At 37.1% G+C, this 27,352-nt stretch overlaps 1 protein-coding gene across 1 annotated transcript in view; it reads left to right on the top strand.

Moving 5' to 3' along the window:
* gbf1 (golgi brefeldin A resistant guanine nucleotide exchange factor 1) overlaps positions 1 to 27,352 on the top strand; it is a 90,009-nt gene that overhangs the window by 56,114 nt on the left and 6,543 nt on the right. The window contains exons 5-33 of the mRNA XM_016512632.1: positions 1,367 to 1,485; positions 2,017 to 2,125; positions 2,491 to 2,551; positions 6,184 to 6,238; positions 9,972 to 10,116; positions 10,803 to 11,020; positions 11,098 to 11,248; positions 11,325 to 11,536; positions 11,624 to 11,722; positions 11,806 to 12,000; positions 12,919 to 13,111; positions 13,252 to 13,392; positions 13,503 to 13,591; positions 13,692 to 13,894; positions 14,829 to 14,952; positions 15,664 to 15,789; positions 19,255 to 19,337; positions 19,622 to 19,858; positions 20,017 to 20,110; positions 20,207 to 20,383; positions 20,498 to 20,562; positions 21,373 to 21,490; positions 21,622 to 21,693; positions 21,808 to 21,902; positions 22,017 to 22,170; positions 22,366 to 22,591; positions 22,715 to 22,863; positions 23,008 to 23,257; positions 24,961 to 25,151. Coding sequence (XP_016368118.1) covers positions 1,367 to 1,485; positions 2,017 to 2,125; positions 2,491 to 2,551; positions 6,184 to 6,238; positions 9,972 to 10,116; positions 10,803 to 11,020; positions 11,098 to 11,248; positions 11,325 to 11,536; positions 11,624 to 11,722; positions 11,806 to 12,000; positions 12,919 to 13,111; positions 13,252 to 13,392; positions 13,503 to 13,591; positions 13,692 to 13,894; positions 14,829 to 14,952; positions 15,664 to 15,789; positions 19,255 to 19,337; positions 19,622 to 19,858; positions 20,017 to 20,110; positions 20,207 to 20,383; positions 20,498 to 20,562; positions 21,373 to 21,490; positions 21,622 to 21,693; positions 21,808 to 21,902; positions 22,017 to 22,170; positions 22,366 to 22,591; positions 22,715 to 22,863; positions 23,008 to 23,257; positions 24,961 to 25,151 — 4,151 coding nt within the window. The remainder of the gene's footprint in view (positions 1 to 1,366; positions 1,486 to 2,016; positions 2,126 to 2,490; positions 2,552 to 6,183; positions 6,239 to 9,971; positions 10,117 to 10,802; positions 11,021 to 11,097; positions 11,249 to 11,324; positions 11,537 to 11,623; positions 11,723 to 11,805; positions 12,001 to 12,918; positions 13,112 to 13,251; positions 13,393 to 13,502; positions 13,592 to 13,691; positions 13,895 to 14,828; positions 14,953 to 15,663; positions 15,790 to 19,254; positions 19,338 to 19,621; positions 19,859 to 20,016; positions 20,111 to 20,206; positions 20,384 to 20,497; positions 20,563 to 21,372; positions 21,491 to 21,621; positions 21,694 to 21,807; positions 21,903 to 22,016; positions 22,171 to 22,365; positions 22,592 to 22,714; positions 22,864 to 23,007; positions 23,258 to 24,960; positions 25,152 to 27,352) is intronic.

Genomic DNA, 27,352 nt, shown 5'->3' with positions numbered 1-27,352 from the left:
CGATGTCGGATGATTTTGAATTTGGAGGAGAAAATGAGATGGAGTTTTTCACCTTACCCTACCTTTTTGAACCGGAGTACACAGACGAAGAACTAACAACGCGTGACCTTTCCAACGTGATTACATAATGTGTGAATTTGTGGACCCGCATAGCGGAGCTAGTGTAAGATGTGCATTTGTGGTTAAAAAGTATATAAATTTAGCTAGATAAGACCCCTATTCCTCGGCTGGGATCGTGTAGAGCCTTTTGAAGCTGCATTGAAACAGCAATTTGGACCTTCAACCCGTTGGCCACCATTTAAGTCCATTATATGGAGAAATATCCTGGAATGTTTTCCTCAAAAACTTTAATTCTTTGCTACTGAAGACAGAAAGACATGAACATCTTGGATGACATGGGGGGGAGTAAATTATCAGGAAATTTTTATTCCGGAGGTAAACTAATCCGTTAATACCTATGTGGGTTTCACTCAGAGTTCAGAGTAAAGGCTGTCCTAAATAAAAATTTCCTGATAATTTACTCACCCCAGTGTCATCCAAGATGTTCATGTCTTTCTGTCTTCAGTCGCAAAGAAATTAAGTTTTTTGAGGAAAACATTCCAGTATTTTTCTCCATATAATGGACTTCAATGGGGACCAACAGCTCAATGCAGCTTCAGGGGGCTCTACACGATCCCATCCAAGGAATAAGGGTTTTATCAAGCAAAACGATCGGTCATTTTCTTAAAAAAATAAAAATGTATATTAGGGCTGCACGATAAATCGCATGCGATATTTAACGCGCATCTTGTCAGAAAAGCCGGTTCTGTAATCAGCGGTAAACAGAGTAAAGGCTGTCCTATGTCTCTCTCTCTTTCTCTCTCTCTCTCTCTCTCTCTCTCTCTCTCTCTCTCTGTGTTATTTGCCTGCTAATAAGTGGAATGCACTCTTGTGTCAAGGCTTTACCTGCAGTCACAGCCCCTGGCAGCCTGTGCTTATTAGTTAATGAAATGCTCTTTAGAGGCGATGGGAAAGAAAAAGCAGCCTGGCTCCAGCCTGCTATCTGGCCCTGCTTGGGTTTCAAAACATCATTGCCTAGACAGCCAATTTACCAGGCCGTCCACAAAAGCGCACACATCTGGTGATTAGATGTCAGATGGCTGTTCGGCGCTCTTCACATGGAGCGTGGTCAGTTGATAGCGATGTGGGGGTTGAACCGGTGACCAGGTTAATTGTGTAAGATTAATCATATAACCATGGTTTATATCATTATGACTCACGTACAACTTATCTGGCTGAGAATCAGGAGCATTAATGAGAGAGTGAGGGGGAATATATTAGGATATTTTTAGTTTGTTTTAAATTTCACCGTCCCTGTCCTCCACAGATGCCAATCATGAAGGGGCAGCGGAGGGCATCGAGAATATGGCAGACGCAGTCACACATGCGAGATTCGTGGGCACCGACCCCGCTAGTGATGAGGTGGTGCTGATGAAAATCCTCCAGGTAACACACTTATCAAACAGCAAATAAATATAAAAAAATAACATTAACAAATAAATAAACATGTACACTACCATTCAAAAGTTTGAGGTTGGTAAGATTTTTTTTTTTAATAATGATATACAATATTAAGCAGTTGTACTGCTTATTATTTTTGTGAAAATCATGATACATTTTTTCAGGTTTTTTTAATAATTAGAAAATTCTAATGAATTTGAAATATTAATCTTTTGTAACATTTTAAATGTCTTATATTGTCACTGTTAAACAATTTCATGCATCCTTGCCGAATAAAAAAATTTTTTTTTACTGACCCTAGACTTGAGTGTATAAAACATTAGTGTATATAAAACAAATAATATTTGTACTTATAAAATAATATTACACCGTATTAAAACTCACAAGAATCAGGGGAATCAGAAAATCAATCTGAAAAACCAGTATTACATACTAGTCTGAAATGAATCCGGATAAGTGGCTTCAGTACACGATTTTTTTTTTTTTCATCATTATTATTACTGTTATTATTTCCAGGTTTTAAGGACTTTGCTGCTGACTCCAGTTGGAGCCCATCTGACCAATGAGTCTGTTTGTGAGATCATGCAGTCCTGTTTCCGAATATGCTTTGAAATGAGATTAAGTGGTAAGTGAAATTAAGTGAAAACTATATAAAAAAAAAATAAGTTTTTTGAATTTCTTTGTGCTTTTCACTTTTCTGCACCATCTCAGCTGGTAGAGCATGGCTCTTGCAATGCCAAGATCATAAGTTTGATTTCCAGGGAAAAATGTATACTTTAAGCGCGCTTTGTATAAAATCTAAATGTTGTTGCGCATCCTTGAAATTTTCAATATGTGAATCTGCCTCCTGTGCTCTCAGGACTGTGATAAACCTCTGCTCTAATCCTGACCAGACAGAGTCTAGTCTCTGAGCCCCCGAGGTGCTGCTCTTGTCCTCTGGACTAACATTTCCTTTTCTTTCTCTCTGGTTTTGCTCTTTTCTCATCACAGAGCTGCTGAGAAAGTCAGCTGAGCACACGCTGGTGGACATGGTGCAGCTGCTCTTCTCCAGGTAACTAGAGAGAGAATGGAAGGGGGGATGTAGAGATGGGGATTAGGAACAGAGACATGTTCTTGCTGTTCACATAATCAAACCGAACCTGAGACCAAACACAACAGGAACTGGGTCTGTCTCCATAACGGGCTCCGATTTCACTCTCATGCCTCTCTCAATTACCTCCGGAGGTTTCCGACTTCCCCCTCACACATATACAAGGACAGGTGAAAGCATCAGTCTCTGACAATGCGAAGTATGGCTAAATACCAGGCCCACACAGAATCTGCTGCTGTGTATTCTACTAAATTTCACAGGTGTTCCCTTAAAATCAGTGTGGAAAATGTTGAAAAAAGTTAACCATCTAGGCCTACTTTAGAACCTTAAATTATTCATTATATCATTTGTCTGTGTTAGAATATTAAGAATATTAAATTCCAAGGTGATATTCAGACATTGCATTTTCCTCTGAAATTTCCAACAGGTTCTTGGCCATAAATGTCTAGATACAAGTATTAAGTGCAGATATAGTTCACTGTCATCGTTATGGACTTATAATGATAAATATCACACATATCATTATCATATCTAGAAATATGTGGTTCTGACTAGTTCATATCTAACATGCAGTTCTATGATTGTGGTGTAATTGTGAGCAGAAGCCCTTAGTCTTCTCATGCAGGTCATAGTGTACTGCTGCACTAATGCAATAACATGATTATGGGGTGGCATTTATCAGAGGTGCGTATCCACTGGCATTAGACTTCTAGTCACATCCTTCACAGACGAGATGATGAGACCGCAGAGCACATCTCACTCTACCCATCTGCATATAGATTAGGGACACACACACACACATATGTGTGCGCAACAAAGACATAATGACTAAATGTGGTCTCTTATAAAAAGCTAATTCAAAAAGGAACAGATCATATTTTTTGCATTAAAGAGAAGCATCTGAATAATATCACTGTTATATAATGTTTTGACCCATTTTTCAAGCCATGTAAACATCCTCTGTTTGTTTTTATAATTTCATGCACTCTAAACGTCCTCCAGATGAGGAGCATTCATTAATAATTTTTTTAATTACAGCTGATAACACCTTTTAATCTCAGATATGCACACACACACACACACACACAAACTCACAACCTGAGTTTGCCGGTCCTGTTGTGCACGTTCTTATTGCCCAGACCCTCTTGTCCACATCGCCTTCACAATGAGGGTGTGAAAGGCCTTAATAATGAGAGTGTGTGTTTCTGTGTGCCTAAGGGTAATAAGCGGTGAATGTAGTGTGTGTGTGTGGTCGAGAGAGTGCCAGAGTAATGAACAGCGGATCTTATTGAGTGCTCAGAAGGAGGCTTATGCAGCCTGCTGAAAGCATTAGGGATGTTAATCTGTTGGACTCACAGATCATCCTATAATCAAGCCGGCAAGACAACACTCCATTAACGCGGAGCAGAGTTAACATCAGGAGCCGTCTCTCCCAGCCTGCCTGTGCGAGCGCTGAAATCTCACTCGAAAAGCCGCAGTGTCCACACAATATGCACACATGCAGACAATGCGTTCGAGGCTGAGAACATCATCCATCTAATTCAGCTAATTTAAACAGCGCAGGGGGTCAAAAGTCACGCCCTGGGAACAGAGATGCTGACTCTTCAGACTTATTGTCTCTCCTCCATTTTGGTTTTAGAGAGGATTCTCGGAATGATAATTCCAAATGAGTTAATTAATCTGCAGTTTGAGGAACTAGATGTGACTCGAATCTTACTCAAAGCATTTAGAGTATTTCATTTTCAGACTTTTTAATACCAAAGCCCCCCAAAAATGACACAACCCTTGCGAGGAAGCCCTTTTCTAAAATATATGACACATATATACAGTATGTCAGCTTTATAATTACATGGATAAAGACCTATTTATACTGTATGAGAAAGGTATTAAGCATCATATTATAAAGACATCATTTCAAAATTAAATAACTGACTTTTATATTGCACTTAATTTTTACTTTGCATTAAACTCTTAAAATAAAGGCTGTAAATGGAATAATTATTTGTTATATTTGTGAATTATTAAGTATTCCATCTTCCATCTAGACTTTAGAAAGTAAAATAAAACACAATTCAGAAAATGTTAAAAATATTATCCCATGTATTTATTATTTTGTCTATTTTTTTTTATTTTTATTTAAACTGCGGGACGCTTGGCGCTCTGTTTTGTTGTCCTTTTTCTCTATCAAATCTTTTAGTAATCATCATAAAGTATATATCATTTGAAAGCTTAAAATCTCAAGATTCATCCTGTAGAAACCATTTTGAAATGGGACATTGCGTTACCATAGAAATGGTACTTTAAAATATTTTGGCGGTCTCCTCCCCCTTAGTGGGCAGTATCAAGTGTCATATTACAAAATGCATTTTAGAATCAAACCTTTTTATAATCTTGACAAAAAACATGTTATTGGAAAGGTCTGAGTCTCAGGATTCCATATTTGGTGGTGATTTGAGATAGAAGTAATATTGACAGAGAAATCTAGACATTTGTGACAGAAAAATGCATTACATTTTTTTTAATGGAGTTTGGATGGCACCCAGTGGCTGTTTGTGGTATAACGCCCTAAAACAAAATCTCACAGAAACCTCAATTTTTTTCATATCAACTTAAAATTTGGAACATAGCTTATTTAGACATAAGGCTTTACTTTTATACCAATTTTAGAGTAAAACCTGTTATGTAAAATATTTATAATAAATAAAATTAAATTAATATAGTGCATTTTATTTACAGTACATTTAAACTTCTATAACTTTTTGATACTTAAATTTTTTGAAAAAATTTCACTTTTGCAATAATCTACTGATTTTCTTCTTCAGACCAGCCTTAGGTCTGTATTCCAAAGTGTTAATAAATTACAACAATTTAAGTTTGGATAGTGCACTTTCATGCCTATTTTAAAAAATGGGGGGTGACAGTTAAGGGGTTAAAACTTTGACAGCTGTAAATACATTTTCTGAAAATTTAAAAAATTCCACAAACTCCTAAGCACCTCCTTGCCCCCTAAAGTCAAGTCACATTTATTTATTTATATTATTTACATTTATTTATACAGATTGTTTCAATGCAGCTTCATAGTAATAAACCCAGGAAAATAACAGTTAATGTTGCAAAATTGATCAATTATGAAGCAATTTGATTTTCAGACAACAATAGTGTCAATATTTAGCTCAATTTAGTTCTGTATTAATTCAGTTCAGTTCAGTAAGTGCGAAGTTTTGAATCATTTATGAAACAAGTGTGTCTGGAGTTTGAAAATCCCTGATTTGTAGATTAGAGAATCATTTTAATGTACATTTTTAGAAAGTCATTGACCTTTAAAGCCGAACTGTTAGTTCTGCAGAGCTTGTCACGTCAAACAGAACTGTGAAATAATGACTCTGTCTTTGGTCAGACAAACACTGTTTCATCCCAAACTCATGCTATTGGTTCAGTGTAATGTCACACCCAGCTGGCCCACAGATTATGGTTCTGTTTTTGTGCTAGTAGTTGTTCAAAAATGTCACACTTCACCTCTATAACACTCATAAAAAGTGTCACCATAAACGCATGCGATAACTCTATGTAATATTGTAATATTTGTTTTTCAGATTGCCACAGTTCAAAGAGGAGGCCAAGAGTTATGTGGGCACTAACATGAAGAAGGTAAATATCAAATCCTCCCCAGATCTTAATTCTCCCTCCAGACCCTTTACACCTGTTTCCCATCTGCCTTCCTCATTTATTTCACGAGTTTTGTTCTGTAGAGGTCTCCATACCCATAAGTGAGGTCAGTTGCTGTTGAATAATTATTATACCTGTGTGTGTGTGTGTGTGTCATCCATCAGGTCAGGAGATGAAAAGTAGTATCTAGTGAGAGTTAACTTAGTTTTTCAGCCACAGTTGGTTCTGTATTTGAAAGACATTTGCTCCTTTTCATCTCAATTATTTAGTGATCAAAGACTCTCTCTTCTCCTGTCTTTTCATACCTGGTTGTTGATGTTGAGTTCATCCTTTGCCCATTTGCCTGCTCCAACTCGCAGATCCCAGGCTGTATTCTGGACACACAGGATTTTATTTATGCAGATCAGCCTAGAAACACCAATCAGACGGGCTTAGAGAGGGTATAGCACATTTACATGCATCAAAACAGCAGGTTTTATTGGGTTGCAGCTAGTGCATTGAAATACGCCGGGACGCATGGCTTTATGTTTGAATGCATGGTGGGGGGAGATTCACTAAAGAATTAAAGCAAGCATTTGTCATAGCAACAAAAATGAGTTCTCATCATCTTTTTAAAGGGATATTGAAGGTCCAATTCAATTTAAACTATTTTGACAACATCTGTAGCATGTAATTTCATCTTGCTCAAAATGTCTCTTCAATTTTCCAGACAAAAATGTGTATTATCGGAACTGAAAAATAAGCGTGAAAATTAAATGTAACTTTACTATTACTATTCACAGACAATGAGTAGTAAAGATTTTGTGCTTTTGAAACAGGGGTTCGGCAAAGAAAAATCCAAATAAACTTGAAATCGCAATATGGCTTACTGTGGTTATTAAATGAAAATTATTCTAATGAAACTGGGCTTCATGCGCTGTTTTTCAATTATCAAAATAAAACATTTACAAAGACAAAATGTTAAGTTAAATTATTATTAACTTAAAATCTCAAGGGGTTCTTTAAGAAAATAAAGGGGTTCAGCTGGCAAAAAAACTTGGGGAACCCCTGGTCTGTGGTAATCAACGTTGTGCCACAGATGCTTTCAATGGAACTTAACTTGTTCTAGACCCAAAACATCCCTTCAAATAAACAAACGGAAATGTGGAAGTAGCTATTTCTATGGATTGTTAAACAGTGCATTATGAATATGGAAATATTAGGGTTTGTAAATAATACTTCATATGAGTATGAAGTGAATTTAGAGTGGTGTCTTGTTCTAAAGAAAAAATATTAGATGAACAGTCATGGGTAAACAACAATGTAACATACCTGTAGGTTAGGTCCAGCTTTATACTTTATGCAAATACATTGAGTTGAGGTGAAACCACATCAGGGCGTTTATTTTCATATTTTCATTTTGCTTCCATAGTTTCATTTGAATGTTACTTTGTATATTTGAATATATATTCATTCGAATGGGTCTTTTTTTTTTATTCTTTAAAGACCAGAAAATCCTATTTGACTGCTATTTTGCATGCTTTGTGTGTTCCTGGTCTGTGTATTGCACCCATTATCTTTATCCTTGGTTAGTCTCCGCAATTAAAACATGCTTGTTTGCAACGTATGCTGAGGTGCTACTCCCCACGTTTCCTCTCAAAGAGATGCCTCGGGTTAATGTCGTTGAATGGGTGTGTTATTGAGTTCCTGATAATGAATGTGTGTGCATGGATGTCGTCCTGGTATGCGTGTCGATTTCTCCCATGTACATCCCATGCATGAAGTTATACAGTATGTGTTCCCATGTCATGCGGCTCCCTCTGAGCTTGTGACATGTCCATCACTAATCCCGGGGCCTGCCCCTTCTCTCCTGAGGCTTACAATATCTTATGGAAAAACAAACGAGTGCAGGTAAGGAAGAAGAGATCAGACTCACTTTAACCTTGTACAACCCCTATTTATTTAACACGTGACAGTGTTTTGACAGTATAACAGGTCCAGGTTGAAGTTCTTTGTTCTATTTTTTGGTTTCATGTTGATGTTGTTTTTTTTTTTTTTTTTTTTTTTTTGGAAAGCTAGTGAAACAAGCTGAGACAAGCATTAGATGGTAATTCTGTGATAAGTTTATTTTTTTTAGTGTATTTTAATAAAAAATGCATTTAACTGCATTCTTCTGCTAATACATACAAAAAAACCCAGACAAAAATACTAGACAGTTTCCTGCATTGATGGTATATGCTTTTGTTGTGGAACTACATTACCTATGATTCTGTAAAGAAATCCTCAGTCAGATGATTTTTAATTCGATTTTGATGCTTCATGTTAGGGCTGCACGATAATGGATAAACTGATCATCATGATTATTTTGGTAAAAAATTATAAGCATTCTCATTTGAGAATTTCTTTTAAAATTTCATTTGAACTATTGTACCTTCACATAAGCATAAATCAAGAGAATGAATTTAACTTTCTGTAGTTTGCTGATTTATTTTATTTATATACATTGACACTCTCTGCATTATAAAAACTGTATAATCTTCAGGAAAAAGCAGTTAAATTCCTTTTGTTAATTACAATAATTCCAAATTGTTAACTTTTTCCTATTAAAACAAGACATTTTATGTTGTAGCGTAGATGTTGCGTAAGTGCATTTATTCAGCACCCAGTGTGGAGAGAGCATCTGCGCATGGTTGCCAGCTTGGAAAGTAAAACACTGGGCAGAAACTATATCCATTTAAGAGAGAAGCTCTGATTAGGGAATTTAAACTCTTGACATCTGGCAACCACAAGCATGAAAGCTTGTGGAGGCGTGTTACCAATTCAGGAGAAGGGAAATGGTAAATGAAAAACAAAAACAAAACCTTTTTCAGGATAAATAACCAGTGGGCAAATATTACAGATGATTATATTTAATTAATTGAGAAGAGCAGAAATTGTGATTGTCTTGTCCAATTTTCAAATATTTGTTTGTGTCAACTCAGAAGTTTAAAATGTAGCTGGTTGGTTTGGTTTATGGCATAAATCACTTTAAAGAAGAATTTTTAAAATTCCCTATGGGAGAATGAATGGTTAGCTGAGTTGTGAGCTTGCAATCTGAATTGAATGTGAAATACAGTTAAAACACAATGCTTACAAACTCTCTTTTCAACAGCTGTTACAACCACAAATGTGCTAATTTGATACTGTGGAAACCTTTGTCTTTGCTCAGTTAAAAATTTTGCTACTTGAATTGTGGAAATATGGGTAACCATATTCTTAAAAATTTTTGCTTTAGAAATGGCCAAAAAAAACAAACATCTTTCTCCAGAATTACATTATTCTCTTCTGCTATTCTGTTTGTGAGGGTGAACTACTGTCATAGATGCTTCTTCAAAAATAATAAAAGAAACGTTAATGTGATTAAGTAACTGGTTCCATAATAATTACAATTCTTTTGCTTCTCATCCCTATACAGATAATAACATTCTGTAAATCACATTAGTTTTGCTGACTTCAAATGTTTATATACTGGGAAAAGTGAACACAATCACCTCAGCATACATGTAGACCCAAGAGTTTTTTGACAAAATGACGAGACTTTATGTGTGCTTATGCATCTTTTTGAGTGGTGGCATTCTTTTTTTATGGTAATTTGAGGTGTCATGAGATTTTGTTTTAGTCTTGCTCTCCTGCGTCATTCTTTGTGCAGTGAACTGCAGAATTTGGCTTGAGTTAACAGTCTGTGTTTGTTTTGAAGCTAAAGATGAGAGCCGGGGGAATGAGTGAGTCGTCCAAGTGGAAGAAACAGAAGCGCTCTCCCCACCCCCCTCGTCACATGGTAAACAGCCCCTCAGGACAGATGGATCCAGCCCAGTCCAGTACCCTCACCAACAACCTTTCAGGTATACCGACATAAGTCAGTTAGAATCAATTTGTGTTTTTAATCTTAATGTTAATCTCAACATTTATTAAATTCAAAAGTTGTATCTGTTAATATTATTTAATGGACTTGAGCTAACATGAATTAACACAATGAACAGCTGTATTTTTAACTAACGTTAACAAAGATAAAAAAATACAGTAACAAATGTCTTGCTCATTGTTAATGTTAGTTAATGCAATAACTAATGTTAACAAATGGGACCTTATTGTAAAGTATTACCAAGACCTTTTGTAACATTATTGATGTATTTACTACATCCTTGCTTAATAAAAGTATTAATTCTAAAAAAAAAAAAAAAAAAAATCTTAATGACCCCAAAATTTTGTAGTAGCAGTATTTACCTACATAATTTTTTACTAAACATTATTTCTTCATTATATATTGAGCAATGACTCAAACAAATAGTTGAATCAGAGTTAAATGAATCAGTTTTTTTGAAACATTCACTTTTTAATTCGCTTTTGAACTTAAAATATCTCAAATAACAATAATAAATTGTGAATTACTTCACTAAAATGTATTTTGTGTAAAGTGTATTTTGCCATCATAGTCATCCTATGAGCAATCAGTATATCATCCTGTTTTGACGTTAAGAAGAAAAGCATGTCCTGTCACCCTGTCCTCATCCCAGTGTGTCTGTTTCAGATGGAGTTCCTTTCATTGAGCAGCACAATGGAGGTTCTTCTACTCTTCCTGGTTCAGACTGTGCAGCTTCCTCCATCTCCAGTCCTACCACTGATAGTGGCTTAGACACCGGCTCTAAAACCACATCAAAGGAAGATCTCACAGACCTGGAGCAGAGCAGCTCAACGGCCACCACTCCCGTAACACCCTCCGCAGAGCCAGGCAGACTGGAATCACAGGTATCCCTCAGACCAATCAATAAACTATCCAAGTGTATGTGTTCTGAGCTTGATGGGATGGTGCACTGTGTCATCAGTCTGAGGGCAGGGAAGTGGAGCGTGCCCAGTCAGCCTCAGTGGAGTCCATTCCTGAAGTCCTGGAAGACCGAGACTTGCTGGCTGATCAGTCGGATTCAGACTACGTGAACCCCAGGGGAGTGCGCTTTACACAGTCCACCCAGAAAGAGGGTAAGAGAAATAGTGTATCCAGAATTTACGTCAAAGGCTCGGACGTCAAAATGACTGTACCATTGTGTTTCTCCAGGTGCTGCTCTAATCCCATACGGTCTCCCATGCCTGAGAGAGCTCTTCCGGTTCCTCATCTCTCTCACCAACCCACATGACCGCCATAACTCAGATGTGATGATGCACATGGGCCTCCAGCTGTTGAACGTGGCCCTAGAAGCTGCACACATCGCCCCCTATCAGTCATTGCTCTGTCTTGTCAAAGATGAGCTCTGTAGGCACCTCACGCAGGTGAAACTTTGTTCTTCTCTAATCTAACTTGTGTGTTTGTCTGATGTTTTCAGCTGTAGTAAATATTCTCTGTGTCTATCTTTGTAGTTGTTAGGTGTGGACCGAATGAATCTGTATGCCGCCTCCATACGTGTGTGCTTTCTTCTCTTTGAAGGCATGCGAGAACATCTCAAGTTTCAGCTTGAGGTACGTGACTGAATGATGATCTTTCTGTGGTGAGATATAAGCTATCTCAGATGTAGGAAGTCACTCTTTGTATGTCTCCATAGATGTACCTGAAGAAGCTAATGGACATCATTACCTCAGAGAACCCTAAAATGCCCTATGAGATGAAGGAGATGGCCCTGGAGGCCGTCGTACAGCTCTGGAGAATCCCCAGCTTTGTCACAGAGCTCTACATAAATTATGACTGTGACTTTTACTGCTCCAACATGTTTGAGGACCTCACCAAACTGCTCTCTAAGGTGAGCCACTCCAGCTTGCAGATGTCCAGCTAGCAGGGACTAATGAGAAAGAAATGCAAAGCTTAATTAATTTACCCTTTAATAAATATTTTGCAAGCTACATAATAAAATTTTATAAAAAATCAATCATTAGTTTACATAATTACGTTATAATGGACTGAAAATGTATTAACTGTGGAAATACTCTTGGTTCGGTAAAGTACACTTGTAAAGTACACTTTGTATCAGTGTAATTTTAATATCATTGAGACTACAATTTTATATATGTGTATATACAGGAGGAAAAAAAATTAACTTAAATGATTTTAGCAAATGACTGCAATATAACAAAGAGTGAAAAATTTAAGGGGGTCTGAATACTTTCCGTACCCACTGTATATTTACTGTGTGTGTGTATATATATATAATTTTATATTTTGTATGTTTTTTCTTTATTTTGTGTTCATACTCATTTAAAATTTTTGGTAAATGTATTTTGTTTTTGTCATTTTTATAAATTATTGTATAAATATAAAAAATATATAAATATACTTTTAATACAACTATATATTTTTATTTTAGTTTTAGTTGTTTTAGTACATCAAGTTAAACCAAATTAAATGAGAAATGTTTCTTTTCAAGAAAACTTACCTCGGTCGGTTCCGATGTTCGATGATCTGGCACCTTTAATATCTGCTCGCACACAAATCGTGGCCGCTCATATTTAAACACTGCTGTATCCGGCTGATGATTTTAAGCACATTTTTACAAGCATTAGTCCACATGCTTCAGCAAAAAGCACTACACTGTCATTTATATTTATTTTTATTATTACCTTTATTATTTTTTACAGGAGAGGTTTTACCTCTAATAGACATTCCCGAAGGTTTCTGACATTATTATGAAGTTATGTTGATTAATTGTTTGTTTGTTCTGCAGAATGCCTTTCCAGTGTCTGGGCAGCTCTATACAACTCATCTCCTGTCACTCGAAGCCCTGCTGACAGTGATTGACAGCACAGAGGCTCATTGTCAGGCCAAAGTGCTCAACAGCGCTGCACAGCAGGACCAATCAGAATCTACGACCGTAGAAGGAGACAGTTCGGTCAATACAATCACTGATTCAACAACAGGTGGGCAGGATCAAGAGTCCCAGGATGGCAGACAGAACTGCTGTAATAAATGAAGAAAACTTAAGTAAACTACAGTTAATTAAGGAGCTTGTTTATTTCTCATAATAGTAACCTCTTCTTCTTTCGTTCACTACATACAGAGGCTGGCAAATATACACCCAGTTGTAATGGGCAGAATGCTGTGGTGTCAGAGTCAAGGACTGCCTGTCCTCCCACCAGCGGTCATCTGATGGCAGAGAAGATGAGATTAGGTAGACAGGATCAGGAGGAGACAGACACGGGTACTTTGCTGATGTTTTGCCTGTTAAATGCACAAAGACAAAATACTTACTGATTTGCAATAAACATTCAGGGATTTAAAATAATCAAATGCTGCTTTGTCTTAATCCAGCAGAGAAGAAAAGCTTGAAGAAGCCTCACCGTTTCACCAACTGTCTTCCAGACTCTCAGGAACTTTTAGAGATCAAGCACAAGAAGAAGGTGAGCTGGTCATGTGCAGTTATTTGCTTTTCACATTCATGAATATTAAGACCTTTAAATTTGTACTAAAATGACATTTTATTTTCTTTATACTTCAAAGCTTCTGATCACGGGTACAGAGCAGTTCAATCAGAAGCCCAAGAAGGGCATTCAGATCCTGCAGGAGAAAGGCCTGCTCAGCAGCCCCATGGACAATAATGAAGTAGCCCAGTGGCTGAGAGAAAACCCCCGCTTGGACAAGAAGATGATCGGAGAGTTTATCAGCGATCGCAGGAACACTGACCTGCTCGACAGTTTTGTCAAGTAAACCTCCTTTTTATTGCATGTTTTTTGGTATGAAGGTTAGGCTAGCTGCATATCGCCAACTCAGAGCATTAGTTGGAGATGTTTTGGTTAAATCTTATGAAAATAGTGAAGAAATGTTAAGGTCATAATTCACACCTGAAGAAAAAAGGAAATTCTGTTTGAAAGCAATGAAACCCATTTTAGGATTACTTTAAGAAAAATTTATTTTGCTCCCATTTCTTATTATAATGTGGAATAAAATGTGGAAAATGTACTCTATTACAGAATTGACAATCAAATGAGAATAACCACTGAAACCTCTCATACAGGATTTATTTAAAGGCATAGTTCAACAAAAATCTCACCCCTAAAAAAAAAAAACACCCTCATCCTCATGTCATTCTAAACCCAAGAATTTTTCATCTTCGAGAAACAAATCAAATGAAAGTATTTGTAATGAAACCTGAGACATTTCTGTATCTCCACTGAAAGTCCATGCAACCAAACTTTCAAGCTTCAAAAAGTTCATAAAGACATCTTAAAATTTAACCATATGAGTCAAGCGGTTCAATCCAGGTCTTCTGATCAGATCTTTTTATGTGATGAACAGGTTTAATTTAGGCTTTTTGGTAACATTGTAAGTGTATATATGTATGTGTAAATATAAATGTTATAAAAACATTTTTATGGTCATAAAAAAATAATAATAAGTTATTACAGGGTTAAGGCGAGTCAGTAGGACCATTAACTCAAGTAGTTGAGATGGTTGTTGTGGTGTTAACATTCGTCAACACCAACTTCTTGTTTGAGTCTAATACCTGAAAATTGAATGTGATCCTTTAGCTATTGATGTTATTCTCACTTATGATTACTATCAGGCTCAAAGTGACTGTCAATATGGAGTTTGAGGTAATTATACCTTATGTTAAGGCCATCTCTTTCTCTTCCTCAGCACGTTCACCTTCCAGGGCCTGCGCATAGATGAGGCGCTCCGCTTGTATCTGGAGGCATTCCGTCTTCCTGGCGAAGCGCCTGTCATTCATCGGCTCTTGGAAACCTTCACTGACAACTGGCAAGTAAGTCAGCTGCCACACAAACACAAGCACGGACTGGCAGGGACTGACATGAATATTTATACACTCGAGCGGGAGCACACATATACTCTTTAAATAGATTGTAGGTTCGCTGCAGTCACAGACACGAGCATTCTTACAGTTCTTCCATTACCACACTCCAAGGCAATCCTGGCCACCAACTGGCCCCATCATCAGGTAATTAGGGCCAGCGGAACAGCAGTTCGCTCGGGATCAAGGACAGGGTCATTAGTCACGCAGGTAATCGGGGAAGAGGAAAATGTTGCACTGGGAAGTGAGAGACATCCATCTGGCCTGCAGAAAGCAGCTCAGGCGATCCGAGGACATTTCGAACATGCTCACTTACTGCATTTTAAAGGCAGCTCTCTGTGTGTGACCTGGAAAGTATTTGTAGAAATTTCTTTTCTTAGGCGCCATTCTCAATCACTACGAATGAGCTCATGCGAGTATGCCACATAGACATGGGGGTTGTGCCCTCCCTGAGGCAGCAATGTATCGAAACTGGAATGGATTCAGTGTCTGACATTTACATTAGTAGGAGATCCCGTAGGAATTACTGTGACCTTTTATATTTTTCTAGTGGCGAATGATCTTCAAAACGCTCCTGTAAAGATGAGCGTACATATTAGGTGATTTGATGATGCTATTCTTGTGCTCACAGTCAATTGTATGGCCTTGTTCTTTTGTGTGCAGAAAGTGAACGGTAATCCCTTCCAGTCAAACGACGCTGGCTTCGCCCTGGCTTATGCAGTCATCATGCTAAACACTGATCAGCACAACCATAACGTTCGAAAGCAGAACATCCCCATGACATTGGAGGTGAGCCACACATGTTCCTGTTAACGACGGGAACATCCAAAAGTCATTCAGATGTTCAGGGCCACACATGCAATCGCTCTCTGAGAGATCAGTTTCAGCTCTATGAGTTAACCGTAGAAGATAAGTGTATTAATTGTTTTTTATGAAACCATCTGTCTAGATTTGCCACACATGCAGATTACTGTTATGTAGCCATGTCTTGCTTTTACGTGCTTCAAACAACTGGCCTCAATTTAGTGGAGTTTTGAGATCATGTAAAAAAAAAGATGTCAGCCACAGCAGTTACCCATTTACAAATGTATTATTAACAACTTCACTAGCATCATAGATTTTCAATTTTTGCTTTTTGTTGTCGTATATTACACTTAACCATGTTTATGCTGTCATGCTCTACCAAAACTTAAGTCCTCTAATTCTCAACAGATACAATGAGAAACTACTGGTAAATCTCACAGGACCCAATAAAAAGCCAGATTTTACACCAAAATCAAAAAAGAAATAATCAATTATAAATGTATGTTGAAATGTTAATGTTAGTCATTAAGATTTTTTTTGCATTGTGACATTTTTATGACAGTTAAAGGGTTAGTTCACCCAAAAATGAAAATTAGGCTGCATTTTACTCACCCCCGATGCATCCTAGGTGTATATGACTTTCTTCTTTCAGACGAATCCAGTCGGAGTTATATTAAAAATTGTCTTTGATCTTTCAAGCTCTATCGTTGCACTCAGCGGGTGTTGCATTGCTTCTGTCCAAAAGACGTGAAATAAAAAGCACCCTTCCATAAAAAAAAAGTGTCTCTAAAAATAAAGTAAAAAAAAAAAAATTTAATATAAATATATATATATTATTCTAAATGTGAATCTAGTAGTATATATATATGCACACTACTGTTTAAATGTTTGGGGATCAGAAATAGCAGTAAAGAATTATGAAAAGAAGAATGTTATAAAAGATTTCTATTTCAAATAAATGCTGTTCTTTTGAACTTTCTATTCATCAAAGGATCTTGAAAAAAATGTATCACCGTTTCCACAAAAATATCAAGAAGGTCAACCGTTTTCAAACGTGGATGAGAAATGTTTTTTGAGCAGCAAATCAGCATATTAGAATGATTTCTGAAGGCTCATGTGACACTGAAGACTGGAGTAATGATGCGGATAAATAAATGACATTTTAAAATATATTAAAATAGAAAACATGTTTTAAATTGTGATAATATTTCACAATATAATTTTTTTTTCTGTATTTTAAATCAAATAACATTGACGAGCATAAGAGACTTTTTAAATCATGATAAACACTTTAAAAATAAATAAATCTTACCAACCCCAGACTTTTGAACAGTGGTATATATATATTTATGTATGTGTGTGTATACACGCATAAAAACATACATATATGGGTCAAAGACATTAAGATGTCCGCATCAAAAGAAATTTACAAAAGTGATTTTATGTCCATAGAAAGCACATTAAATGTAAGTAAAGTGTCTACTTTTAAGGTTTCAAATAAGTTTTTGGAGAATAAAATGTCAAAATTTGGTTGAAATAATGTAACATTGTCATTCAGTGTAACAATATTTATGTAAAAATTCAAACAACATGCTTATTCTGACGTGTATATATTAAAATATATAAAAGAATAAGGGAGCATATTAAATTTGATAGGGTTTTAAATGAGCAAAAAATTCTTACTGACAAATGGGCAAAACCTAGGATAGTGGCAAATTAGTATTTGGGGTGAAAGTCATTAGTCTTTTCATATGTCTTAAATTGATTTTTGTTGTAAATATGCCTGACAAGATTGTTACACTGAATGACATTAGTTGGTCTCTTCTGTAAATCAGGGAAAAATGTATGATATTTATTTTTTGCTCAGAAAAACAAAATTGCAATTAAATTAAACAGAACTTTTTTTTCCTTTTTTGGGGAAAAACAACAACAATTTAAAGCAGTATTACACTTATTGTTTTTATGCTTAAAGCCTTTTTCGTCTTTGACCCATATACATATATGTATTGTATTTGTAGTTTAGGAATGATATTACAATAGTATAATTAGGTATAGAAAATATTAAGTAATAAGTATAGAATTACTGTATTACAGTAATGATAATAATGGGAAATGAAAGAAGGGTGGAAATATGCTTGATTTTTTTGCCTTCATGGTTCTAAAAATAGACTTAAAACACAAATTAATAATAAATCCTTTTTGCAAAATATATATAATTGTTTTAATTTGTATGTTTCTTAATTTTGTTTTGGACCTGTTTTCATGAGATTCACCCTTAGATACGTGGCTGTGACTGGTGGCATCTTTTCATCGGCGCCCACGACACCTTGAGTTTTCCATGCATTAGCACCAGATCCATTTAAACAGATGCTCACACAGATCTTCCTGCTTAAAGCACTGGTGTTGTAAAGGAATACAAGGAGCAGTGGGAATGGTAATCAGCAGGTATTCAGCCTGAGCACAGAGGGGATAAGCGGCGGCGAAGTGAAAGGCGAGCAGCAGGAGACGAGGTACAATATTTATGTAAAAATTCAAACAACATGCTTATTCTGACGTGTATATATTAAAATATATAAAAGAATAAGGGAGCATATTAAATTTGATAGGGTTTTAAATGAGCAAAAAATTCTTACTGACAAATGGGCAAAACCTAGGATAGTGGCAAATTAGTATTTGGGGTGAAAGTCATTAGTCTTTTCATATGTCTTAAATTGATTTTTGTTGTAATGTGACCTGGACATGTTTTCATGAGATTCACCCTTAGATACGTGGCTGCGGCTGGTGGCATCTTTTCATCGGCGCCCACAGACACCTTGAGTTTTCCATGCATTAGCACCAGATCCATTTAAACAGATGCTCACACAGATCTTCCTGCTTAAAGCACTGGTGTTGTAAAGGAATACAAGGAGCAGTGGGAATGGTAATCAGCAGGTATTCAGCCTGAGCACAGAGGGGATAAGCGGCGGCGAAGTGAAAGGCGAGCAGCAGGAGACGAGGTGGGACTGGGCTTTTGGCAGACGGCGCGTCCAGCTGTCTTGTCTCTGTGTCAGCTAGCGTGTGTGCATCTGCTCCAGCTCTCCAGCCATGGAAAATGCAGTCCTGGAAAGACCCTGTGTTTACTCCTGTGTTTATTTCTCCTTCTGTTCATCCCTCACTCGTGGAGGAGCTCAGGTTTCCCTTGCTTTCCCTGCCATTAAGAAAGTATGCAGTAAAACAGTGGCCTAACGCCATCACTCAGCAGCGGACGTCTGTGTGTTTATTTGAGCTGAGGTTGGCCTTAGACCAACCTGCTTAACACTAACACCTATTAAGTGACACCAGCAGTAATAAACCGAGACCAATTATTGGATTTGAAAGGTGATAGTTGGAGGATGTCGCTGTAATTGGATGGAATGAAGGCATTTTAATCAGTTTCCTCCTCCTGTTTGTTGTTTTGTTCTATTTGTCTAGCAATTCAAGAAGAATCTCAAAGGTGTGAATGGAGGAAATGACTTTGATCAAGACATGCTGGAAGACATCTACAATGCCATCAAGTTAGTTATTGCTTTAGTGCTCATGTATAGTTTTCATTATCTCTTACGTGTTGAACACTTGTAATATAATGATATAAAATATATAACTGGTAATTGGCTATACAATAAATGTTTTTGTGAACTTCAGCCTAATAAAATCACATTCAGAGTGTTCAGGCCTCAATAATAAGAATCTCTGTCTATTATTGACAATAATAAGTCTCTGGTCTTTAAGTGTGTGGATATAATGATGTTTACAATGGCTCAGATGGGATAAGCTGAGATAAATGTATGTGGTCCTGCAGGAGCGAGGAGATTGTGATGCCTGATGAGCAGACGGGGCTGGTGAAGGAGAACTATGTGTGGAGTGTTCTGCTGCACAGAGGAGCCTCGTCTGAAGGGATGTTCCTGCATGTGCCTGAAAGCAGTTACGACCGCGACCTCTTCACCATGACCTGGGGACCCACCATTGCTGCCCTCTCCTACGTTTTTGACAAGAGCCTGGATGACACTATCATTCAGAAGGCCATCGCTGGCTTCAGGTAAGACCTGTAGATTGGTAGACTTGTTTTGCATAGAGCCTTTAAATCAAAACAGTTTGATACTGAACAGTTACTGTGTTTAATGATTGCCTGAGGTTTGTTTCTACAAACGATTGAGATTTTGATGATGATGCCGTACTCCTTTTGCTTTCTTTCAGGAAATGTGCCATGATCTCTGCACATTATGGCTTCAGTGATGTCTTTGATAACTTAATTATTTCACTCTGCAAGTTTACTACTCTCAGCTCTGAGGTAAGACCTGAAGCACCCTAACCAGATGCGTTCAGTTTCCTGCAGCAGCTTTAGGTCATGAGTAAACAGATCTGATTGGGATTTGTGTGCCTTTAGTCTGTAGAGAACCTGCCTACTGTGTTCGGCAGTAACAGGAAGGCTCAAGTTGCTGCCAAGACCATGTTCAGCTTGGCCCATCGTCATGGTGACATTTTACGAGAAGGATGGAAGAACATCATGGACTCCATGTTGCAGCTTTTCAGGGCTGAGCTCTTACCAAAGTCCATGGTTGAGGTGAGATGGGAGTGCCAACATATCACTTGAAATCCCCTTACAAACACTTGCATACTTAGGAGAATAGTGCCACCTACTGTCACATTTGACAAAATATGACATTCTTGTTGAAAGGTTGAGGACTTTGTGGACCCTAATGAGAAGATTTCCTTACAACGTGAAGAGACCCCATCAAACAGGTATATTGAAGATAATATTTGAAAGTACTTCAGCTTTATATATATATATGTGTGTATATGTATGCACTATGGCTCTAAAGATCTGTTATTCTGATCGGTTACATGATATAATGCATTTTAGTTATGTAGGTATTACATAGTTAATACATAGTTATTATACCTGTGATTTCTAGTCCAGTAATATGCACTTTTTATCTTATTTTAATTTGCTAGACTTTTGCAATTTTGTTATACATGTTGAAAACATCTTCACATTTGTTTTGTGAAATGTAAAAACATTAAAACCAGTTTTTTTTTTCTTTTTCTTATTGCTTATATGCACATTTGGTCACAAAAGTAATACATTTGATTCTACAGGTTACTAAAACATTGAAAATAAATGTAAATATGCATTTTATCAGTATTGCATGGTTTTATTAGTGTTTGTTCACCAAACCATTATATACCATGGTGCTGCAGAGATTGGTATGTTATGTAGTCAATGAACATGTGTTTGGTTTTATATTTGTCAGTGTTTACATTTTGGAAGTGAAAATCAGCCGTTTTGATGTTTGTGTGATGCCCTAATATATTCTTTCAAGTCTAATAAGAACAATAATGTTGAAATATAATTTTGACCTGCCTGATCAGGAAATCTAAATATTAATTGAAATCTAAAGAGGCCCAAATCTTGACCAGTTGTGGAAATTTGTCATTTTCATGTCATTTTTATTTTTAATGTAAATCTAAAACAGCTCTTTTTTTTGAGGTGCCTAAAGGTCCTGGACGAATTAGTTAAGTTATTCTTTTCTACCGTTGTACTTCTGTCAGGGGTGAGTCAGCTGTATTGAGTTTTGTGAGCTGGTTAACATTGAGTGAACAGTCTGGGCTCAGAGGCCCCTCCACTGAGAACCAGGAGGCCAAACAAGCTGCCCTGCTCTGCATAAAGGTACAGCACACACATTCACTTACAGAAGGCATTGCTTTAAAAAGTCAGTCTGATTCATTACTCCATCTGAAAAATATGCTAGCCTACCTGAATAACAGAATTTTCTCTCATTTCTTCTTTCTTTACGTCAGCACTGTGACCCAGAAAAGCTGATTACTGAAAGCAAGTTTCTGCAATTGGAGTCTTTACAGGAGCTCATGAAGGTGAGGTCCACGTAGAAAGACTGGGTGTATACAAGAATGAAACCATTTTCTTTCTTTGGTGTGTTCCAGTATTACCTAAAGGTTTGTTTGTTATGTAATCTTTAATGTTTCCAGGCTCTCATCTCGGTGAGCCCTGATGAGGAAACATATGATGAAGAAGATGCTGCTTTTTGTCTGGAGATGCTGCTGCGAATTATTCTTGAAAACAGGTACTGCACTCATTAACACGTTGCATTACGTCATTGAGAATTACTAGTCGATGGAGTCAGACGAAGATACGGCAGCTTGTAGGTTTTTATAGAGAGATGACTGTGTGTTTGCAGGGACAGAGTATCGTGTGTTTGGCAAACGGTACGGGATCATCTGTACCAGTTATGCGTCCATGCCAGTGAGAGCTGCTTCCTGGTGGAAAGAGCAGTGGTGGGATTGCTCAGACTTGCCATACGCTTATTGCGCAGAGAGGACATAGGCTCACAGGTACACGTACTTGACACATACAGTTCAAACTCTCACTTTGTGTCATTATGATGGCTGTGTTACAACGCTGATAAGCAGGCAAGAAAAGTATAATGCATGTTAACGATTAGTGTTGTGGAGGATAAAACGGTGAGAAGACAAGGAGGAAGTGGACCAAACAGACAGCTAAGCAGTTTCCTCCCTCTCTCTGCACAGGTTCTCCTCTCTCTTCGCTTGCTGTTGATGATGAAGCCGCACGTCCTGTCCAGAGTCTGTCGAGAGGTGGCCTATGGCTTGCATGAGCTGCTTAAAACCAATGCTGCCAACATCCACTGCACTGACGACTGGTACACGCTCTTTTCACTATTGGAGTGCATCGGGACTGGGGTCAAACCTCCGGCTGCCCTACAGGTCGCCAACACCAACCCAGACATTGACACAGGTGATTCAGTCGTTTCTACACATTTCCAACCATTTTATCTGTTAATGCACCTCAAGACACAGTCGAGTGTGGCCTAAAGTCCTTTTCCAGGTGGGCTTATCTTGTGTAATCCTTTTGTTCCAGGCGCTCAGTCCGATAGCGAACTCAGTTCATATCATCAGAGTGAAGTTAGTCTTGATCGGGGATATACGTCTGACTCTGAGGTTTACACCGAGCACGGCAAATCCAGAATGCCTCGTTCAGCTACTGATGTGGATGTGGGCTGGCTAGTGGTAAGTGTTCACACAATACCCCACACAGGAAGTCTGTTGGAGACAGATCCACCCTCACTAAGGGCAATGTGTGTCCTATCATTATTATGAATGTTTATTTGGATAGACATGTCCCCTAATATAATTTCTTTCTGTTTTGGGCAGGTGGGTAAAGATGATCTGGATGGATCTAAGGCAGCAGTGACCCCAGCTTCAAAGCCCTTGAGCCATCCTCTCATTAACCAATACAGTTTAACTCTTGGGCAGGACATGGGTTTGCATGACATCAAATCCCTCATCAAGTGCGTGGACTCGCTTTCCTTCATCGTACGCGATGCCGCCCATGTCACTCCAGAAAACTTTGAGCTTTGTGTTAAAGCCATACGAGTGTTTGTGGAGGCTAGCCTTAATGGAGGTATGTATCTCTTATACAACAAAGTGCTAGTGTCAGAAATTAACTGGGGCTTTGGGTAAAAATGCCACTGAAATGAATAAAAGTCACCAAGCCATAAAAGATCAAGATACAAGATCAAAAATCCTCCTGTATTAGTTTGTGTGTTAAATTCATAACGCATGATATAGTTAAGCAATATCACACAAGCAAGAGTGCTGTTTTCCCAAAATATCAGCACAATTGCAATTCTGTGTTTGAACAAATCGATTGAGTGAATGAGTCAATGAGCCATTCATAAAGACAGCTACTTGCTTCATTTGTGAATGAATCAGCCTTTTTGAACTAATTGTTTGAAATAATGATTCAAAGACTCACTTATTAAGCCAGTAATGTATTTCCACTTAATGGTGGTTTTAGTTTCATATTAAAAAATACCATCTCATAGCATTATTAATGCAATTGTAATTTTAAAACTGCCACCTCTGCAGTGCAATGATGGCTTTTGTTGATACTGATTTCATTTGATTGGTAATAGCCCTATAGTGTCCTATTTCTCTAATTTAATTGTTGAGAAATATGAGTTTTTGAGAAATATGAATTTAAATATGAGAATTTGACTACAGATGATATATATTTAATACAGTTAGAAATAAAATACCCTTATGAAGGTAAAAATGCCCCTTGCTTATGCATGTGATGTAAAATGGCTATTACTTGAATGTTTTTATTGCTGAATATGGTGTGAGATCATTGACACTGAAACTTGCCCATCTTCTGTGAAACAAATTAATTATCTGTTAAATATCTGATGAATATGAATTATCATCTTTACATAACCACATGACACACAGCCATTGCTCCAGTTTAAATGCTGCCAAATTTACAAAATATTCAGTGTTGCCATAGTACAAGTTACATTTCATTTTATGACGGGTTTCATTCCAAACAAATCTTTTGGAGGGCATTTTATTCAAACTTCATCTAGGAAGTTAGACTCCTTGGGGGATTAGTGTGTCTGCCTCACTTCTGTGGCTTTGTAATTGGATGTGTCAGTGCCTGTAAGCTCTTTAGTGCTGCATCTTGAGCTGTGCTCCACTGGTGAGTCATTTAACTTGGGGGCAGTTCAACCGTCTTGTGTGCCCTCTCTATTTATCCTTCACTCTGTCTCTCAGTTCCTCTATCTGGGGTGGTCGGCGATCTACAGTAGGCTTAGTCAGGACTCATTCAGCATTTTGTAGCTCTGCTCTGCCAATCGGAATGGCCTTTTCATGAGCTAGAGGCCTCTGTTTACATTGGAAGATACCTGCTGTCATCAGGGGCTTACATGCTCACTTTGAGGGCGGCAGATCAAAGTTTTGAGTTTTGAACATCTAATGGACACAGTTCGCGATAATGATATGGTGGATATCTGCTCTGTTCTCCTTTCACTGGAAACAGAACACAATATTTTTGATTGCAATCCCAAAATTGACCAAGATTTGTCAGAGACAGGTTCTTCTAACCAGCAAATGAAAGGGTGTGAAGATGGGCAGTCACATTGAGAAAAGGTTGCTAAAAAAATCAGCACCTGTGATTCATTCTCATAGCTTTGTTTGCGGTCATTATCAAGCGGTGCAGGTTTTTACCGTGCTTGACAGTCGTGAGAATGGGGCGGTGTGTACTTGAAAACTTAATTTGATTTCCCTTTTTAGTCACTCTGTTGATTGTTTCCACGCCCTCTGCAGGGTACCGCACCCACGAGAAGAAAAAGAGCCACAAATACGACTCCAAATCCAGCCGGCTCCGAAAGAAGCCACGCGAGAAGGATGGCACATCGCGGAGAACCAAAGCGTCCAGTCAGCGGGCCGCCCGTTCCCATAGCGACGATGAGGAAGATGAGGGCGTGCCGGCCAGTTACCACACGGTGTCTTTTCAGGTTAGTCTGGACGTAAGTACAACAGCCCTTTCCCTAATTCCTAAATCTGTCCATCATCATGTTTGCCGATCTGCTCTGTGGGGGAGGGCTTTGTGATCATTTCACATTTGAAACTCTACACTACAGTTGAAAAATAAAGATGCATGCTTTGCTTGGAGTTTGTTTAGTTTTAGAACTTTGAAAATACAAAAATAGCAATTTTTTAATACTAATACCAGTACAATTTCACATTTCTTCACGTTTTGATACCACAGCAAAAACTAAAATGCTATCGAGCAGAGCTTTATTTAAAAAGTTAAATGTTAATTATTAATTAACAAAATGATTTAAGATTATAAGATTTAATTAATAAAAATTAATAGTTAATTAACGATTAAAAGTATTTTACAATCAAGTACACATTAATTAAAAAAATTAAAAATTAAAGTAAATAGTAATATGTAGATAAAAAATTAGTAGTTTTTAGGTCTCTAACAGCAACATGAAGTATTCAAGTAAAGATTTAGAAACTGACAAAAAAAGCCCAAAAGATATCTGATGTTTAATAAAACTATTTAAGTATTGACTGCATGATTGTTAGATATGAATTATTATATATTAATACTAATTTGTCTGAATCTCATTGAGATTTTCTGTACAATTTTTTGCCTTTAGGACTGTGTGTGTGTGTGTGTGTGTGTATATATATATATATATATATATATATATAGAGAGAGAGAGAGAGAGACATATTTTGCTTAAAGAAAATCAAGCCTATTTTTTTGACCATATTCTCATGATTTTATTTTTCATGACTACTTTTCACCTCTCCATCTAATTCTTAGTTGGTTACTTTAAGAATTAGATTTTTTATTATTATTAAAGTAATGCAGAAAAAAATATATATTTAAATATGTGAAGTAAATTTGGTAAATCCAATTATCATAGTAGTACTGCTGGTAAAAAATAATCGTGTCCGACCAAGATGATTTTTTTTATTACAGTAATTTTCAGTGTTCTTACAGGTACCTTTATGGAAATTGACTCAAGTCAAAGTTAAAGTTACTCATAAGAAAAACACACAAGTAAACACTAAAGTAACTGATAATAAAACTAAAGTATAAAAGTACAAGTACATTTTATAAATAATGGCACAGCTGATTGTATCAATGGCAACCTAACTGAGAGTCAGCACAGACTAGTCAATTAGTCGACTTTAATGCTCTGCCATGACGCTTTAAGCTTGACGTTGACTAGTTGCTGGTCCTATAGTTGGCGCAACAGGATAAGAAATCTTTGAAGTCCACATTTACGCTTCGTTTCCAAAGTTAACATGACAAATAAATGCATACTCCGAAAGCGCTCTACAAGACACGTGTGATTATATCATCTGGATGCTCGAAATTGAATGGGAGAATGCACGTTTTAAACAGCTTATTGTACAGGTAAATGAATCGCCGTTCTAATCTAATGCGCTGCTGCATTGTAACACACACACATACAGTCGTGGTCAGAATTATTGGCACCCTTGGTAAATATGATCAAAGAAGGCTGTGAAAATAAATCTGCATTGTTAATCATTTTGATCTTTTATTTAAAAAATATTCACAAATATCTAACCTTTCATTGAACTAAAACAATTGAAAATGGGGGGAAATCTCATTATGAAATAAATGTTTTTCTCAAATACACGTTGGACACAATTATTGGCACCCCTAGAAATTCTTATGATTAAAATATCTGTGAAGTATATTCCCATTCATATTTACAATTTTGAGCATACCAGGGTGATTATGAACATGAAATTATCCAGCCATGGCTTCTTGTTTCACAGGAATATAAATAGGAGGGAAATCAAAGGCCAAATTCCCTTAATCATCCATTACAATGAGAAAAACCAAAGAATATATTTCTGATGTGCAGCAAAAGATAATTGAGCTACACAAATTAGAAAGTTACTTTAAGAAAAGAGCTAGAGCAGTGAAAATTCCCATTTCCACCATCAGGGCAATAATTAAGAATTTCCAATCAACAGAAAATGTTACAAATCTGCCTGGAAGAGGACGTGTGTCTATTAGAGCCCGACCGATATGGGTTTTTTGGGGCTGCTACCGATATTAGGGAGTAAAAAAAGGCCGATATTGATATATCGGCCGATATTCTTATATATATATTCTATATATATATATATATATATAAACACATTTTTTGCAATGATCACT

Source organism: Sinocyclocheilus rhinocerous, unplaced genomic scaffold (assembly GCF_001515625.1).
Source record: "Sinocyclocheilus rhinocerous isolate Xijiao unplaced genomic scaffold, SAMN03320098_v1.1 scaffold295, whole genome shotgun sequence".
Lineage (NCBI taxonomy): Eukaryota > Metazoa > Chordata > Actinopteri > Cypriniformes > Cyprinidae > Sinocyclocheilus > Sinocyclocheilus rhinocerous.
Note: the sequence above shows the minus strand (reverse complement) of the source record. Positions and strands in the feature narration are given on the sequence as shown.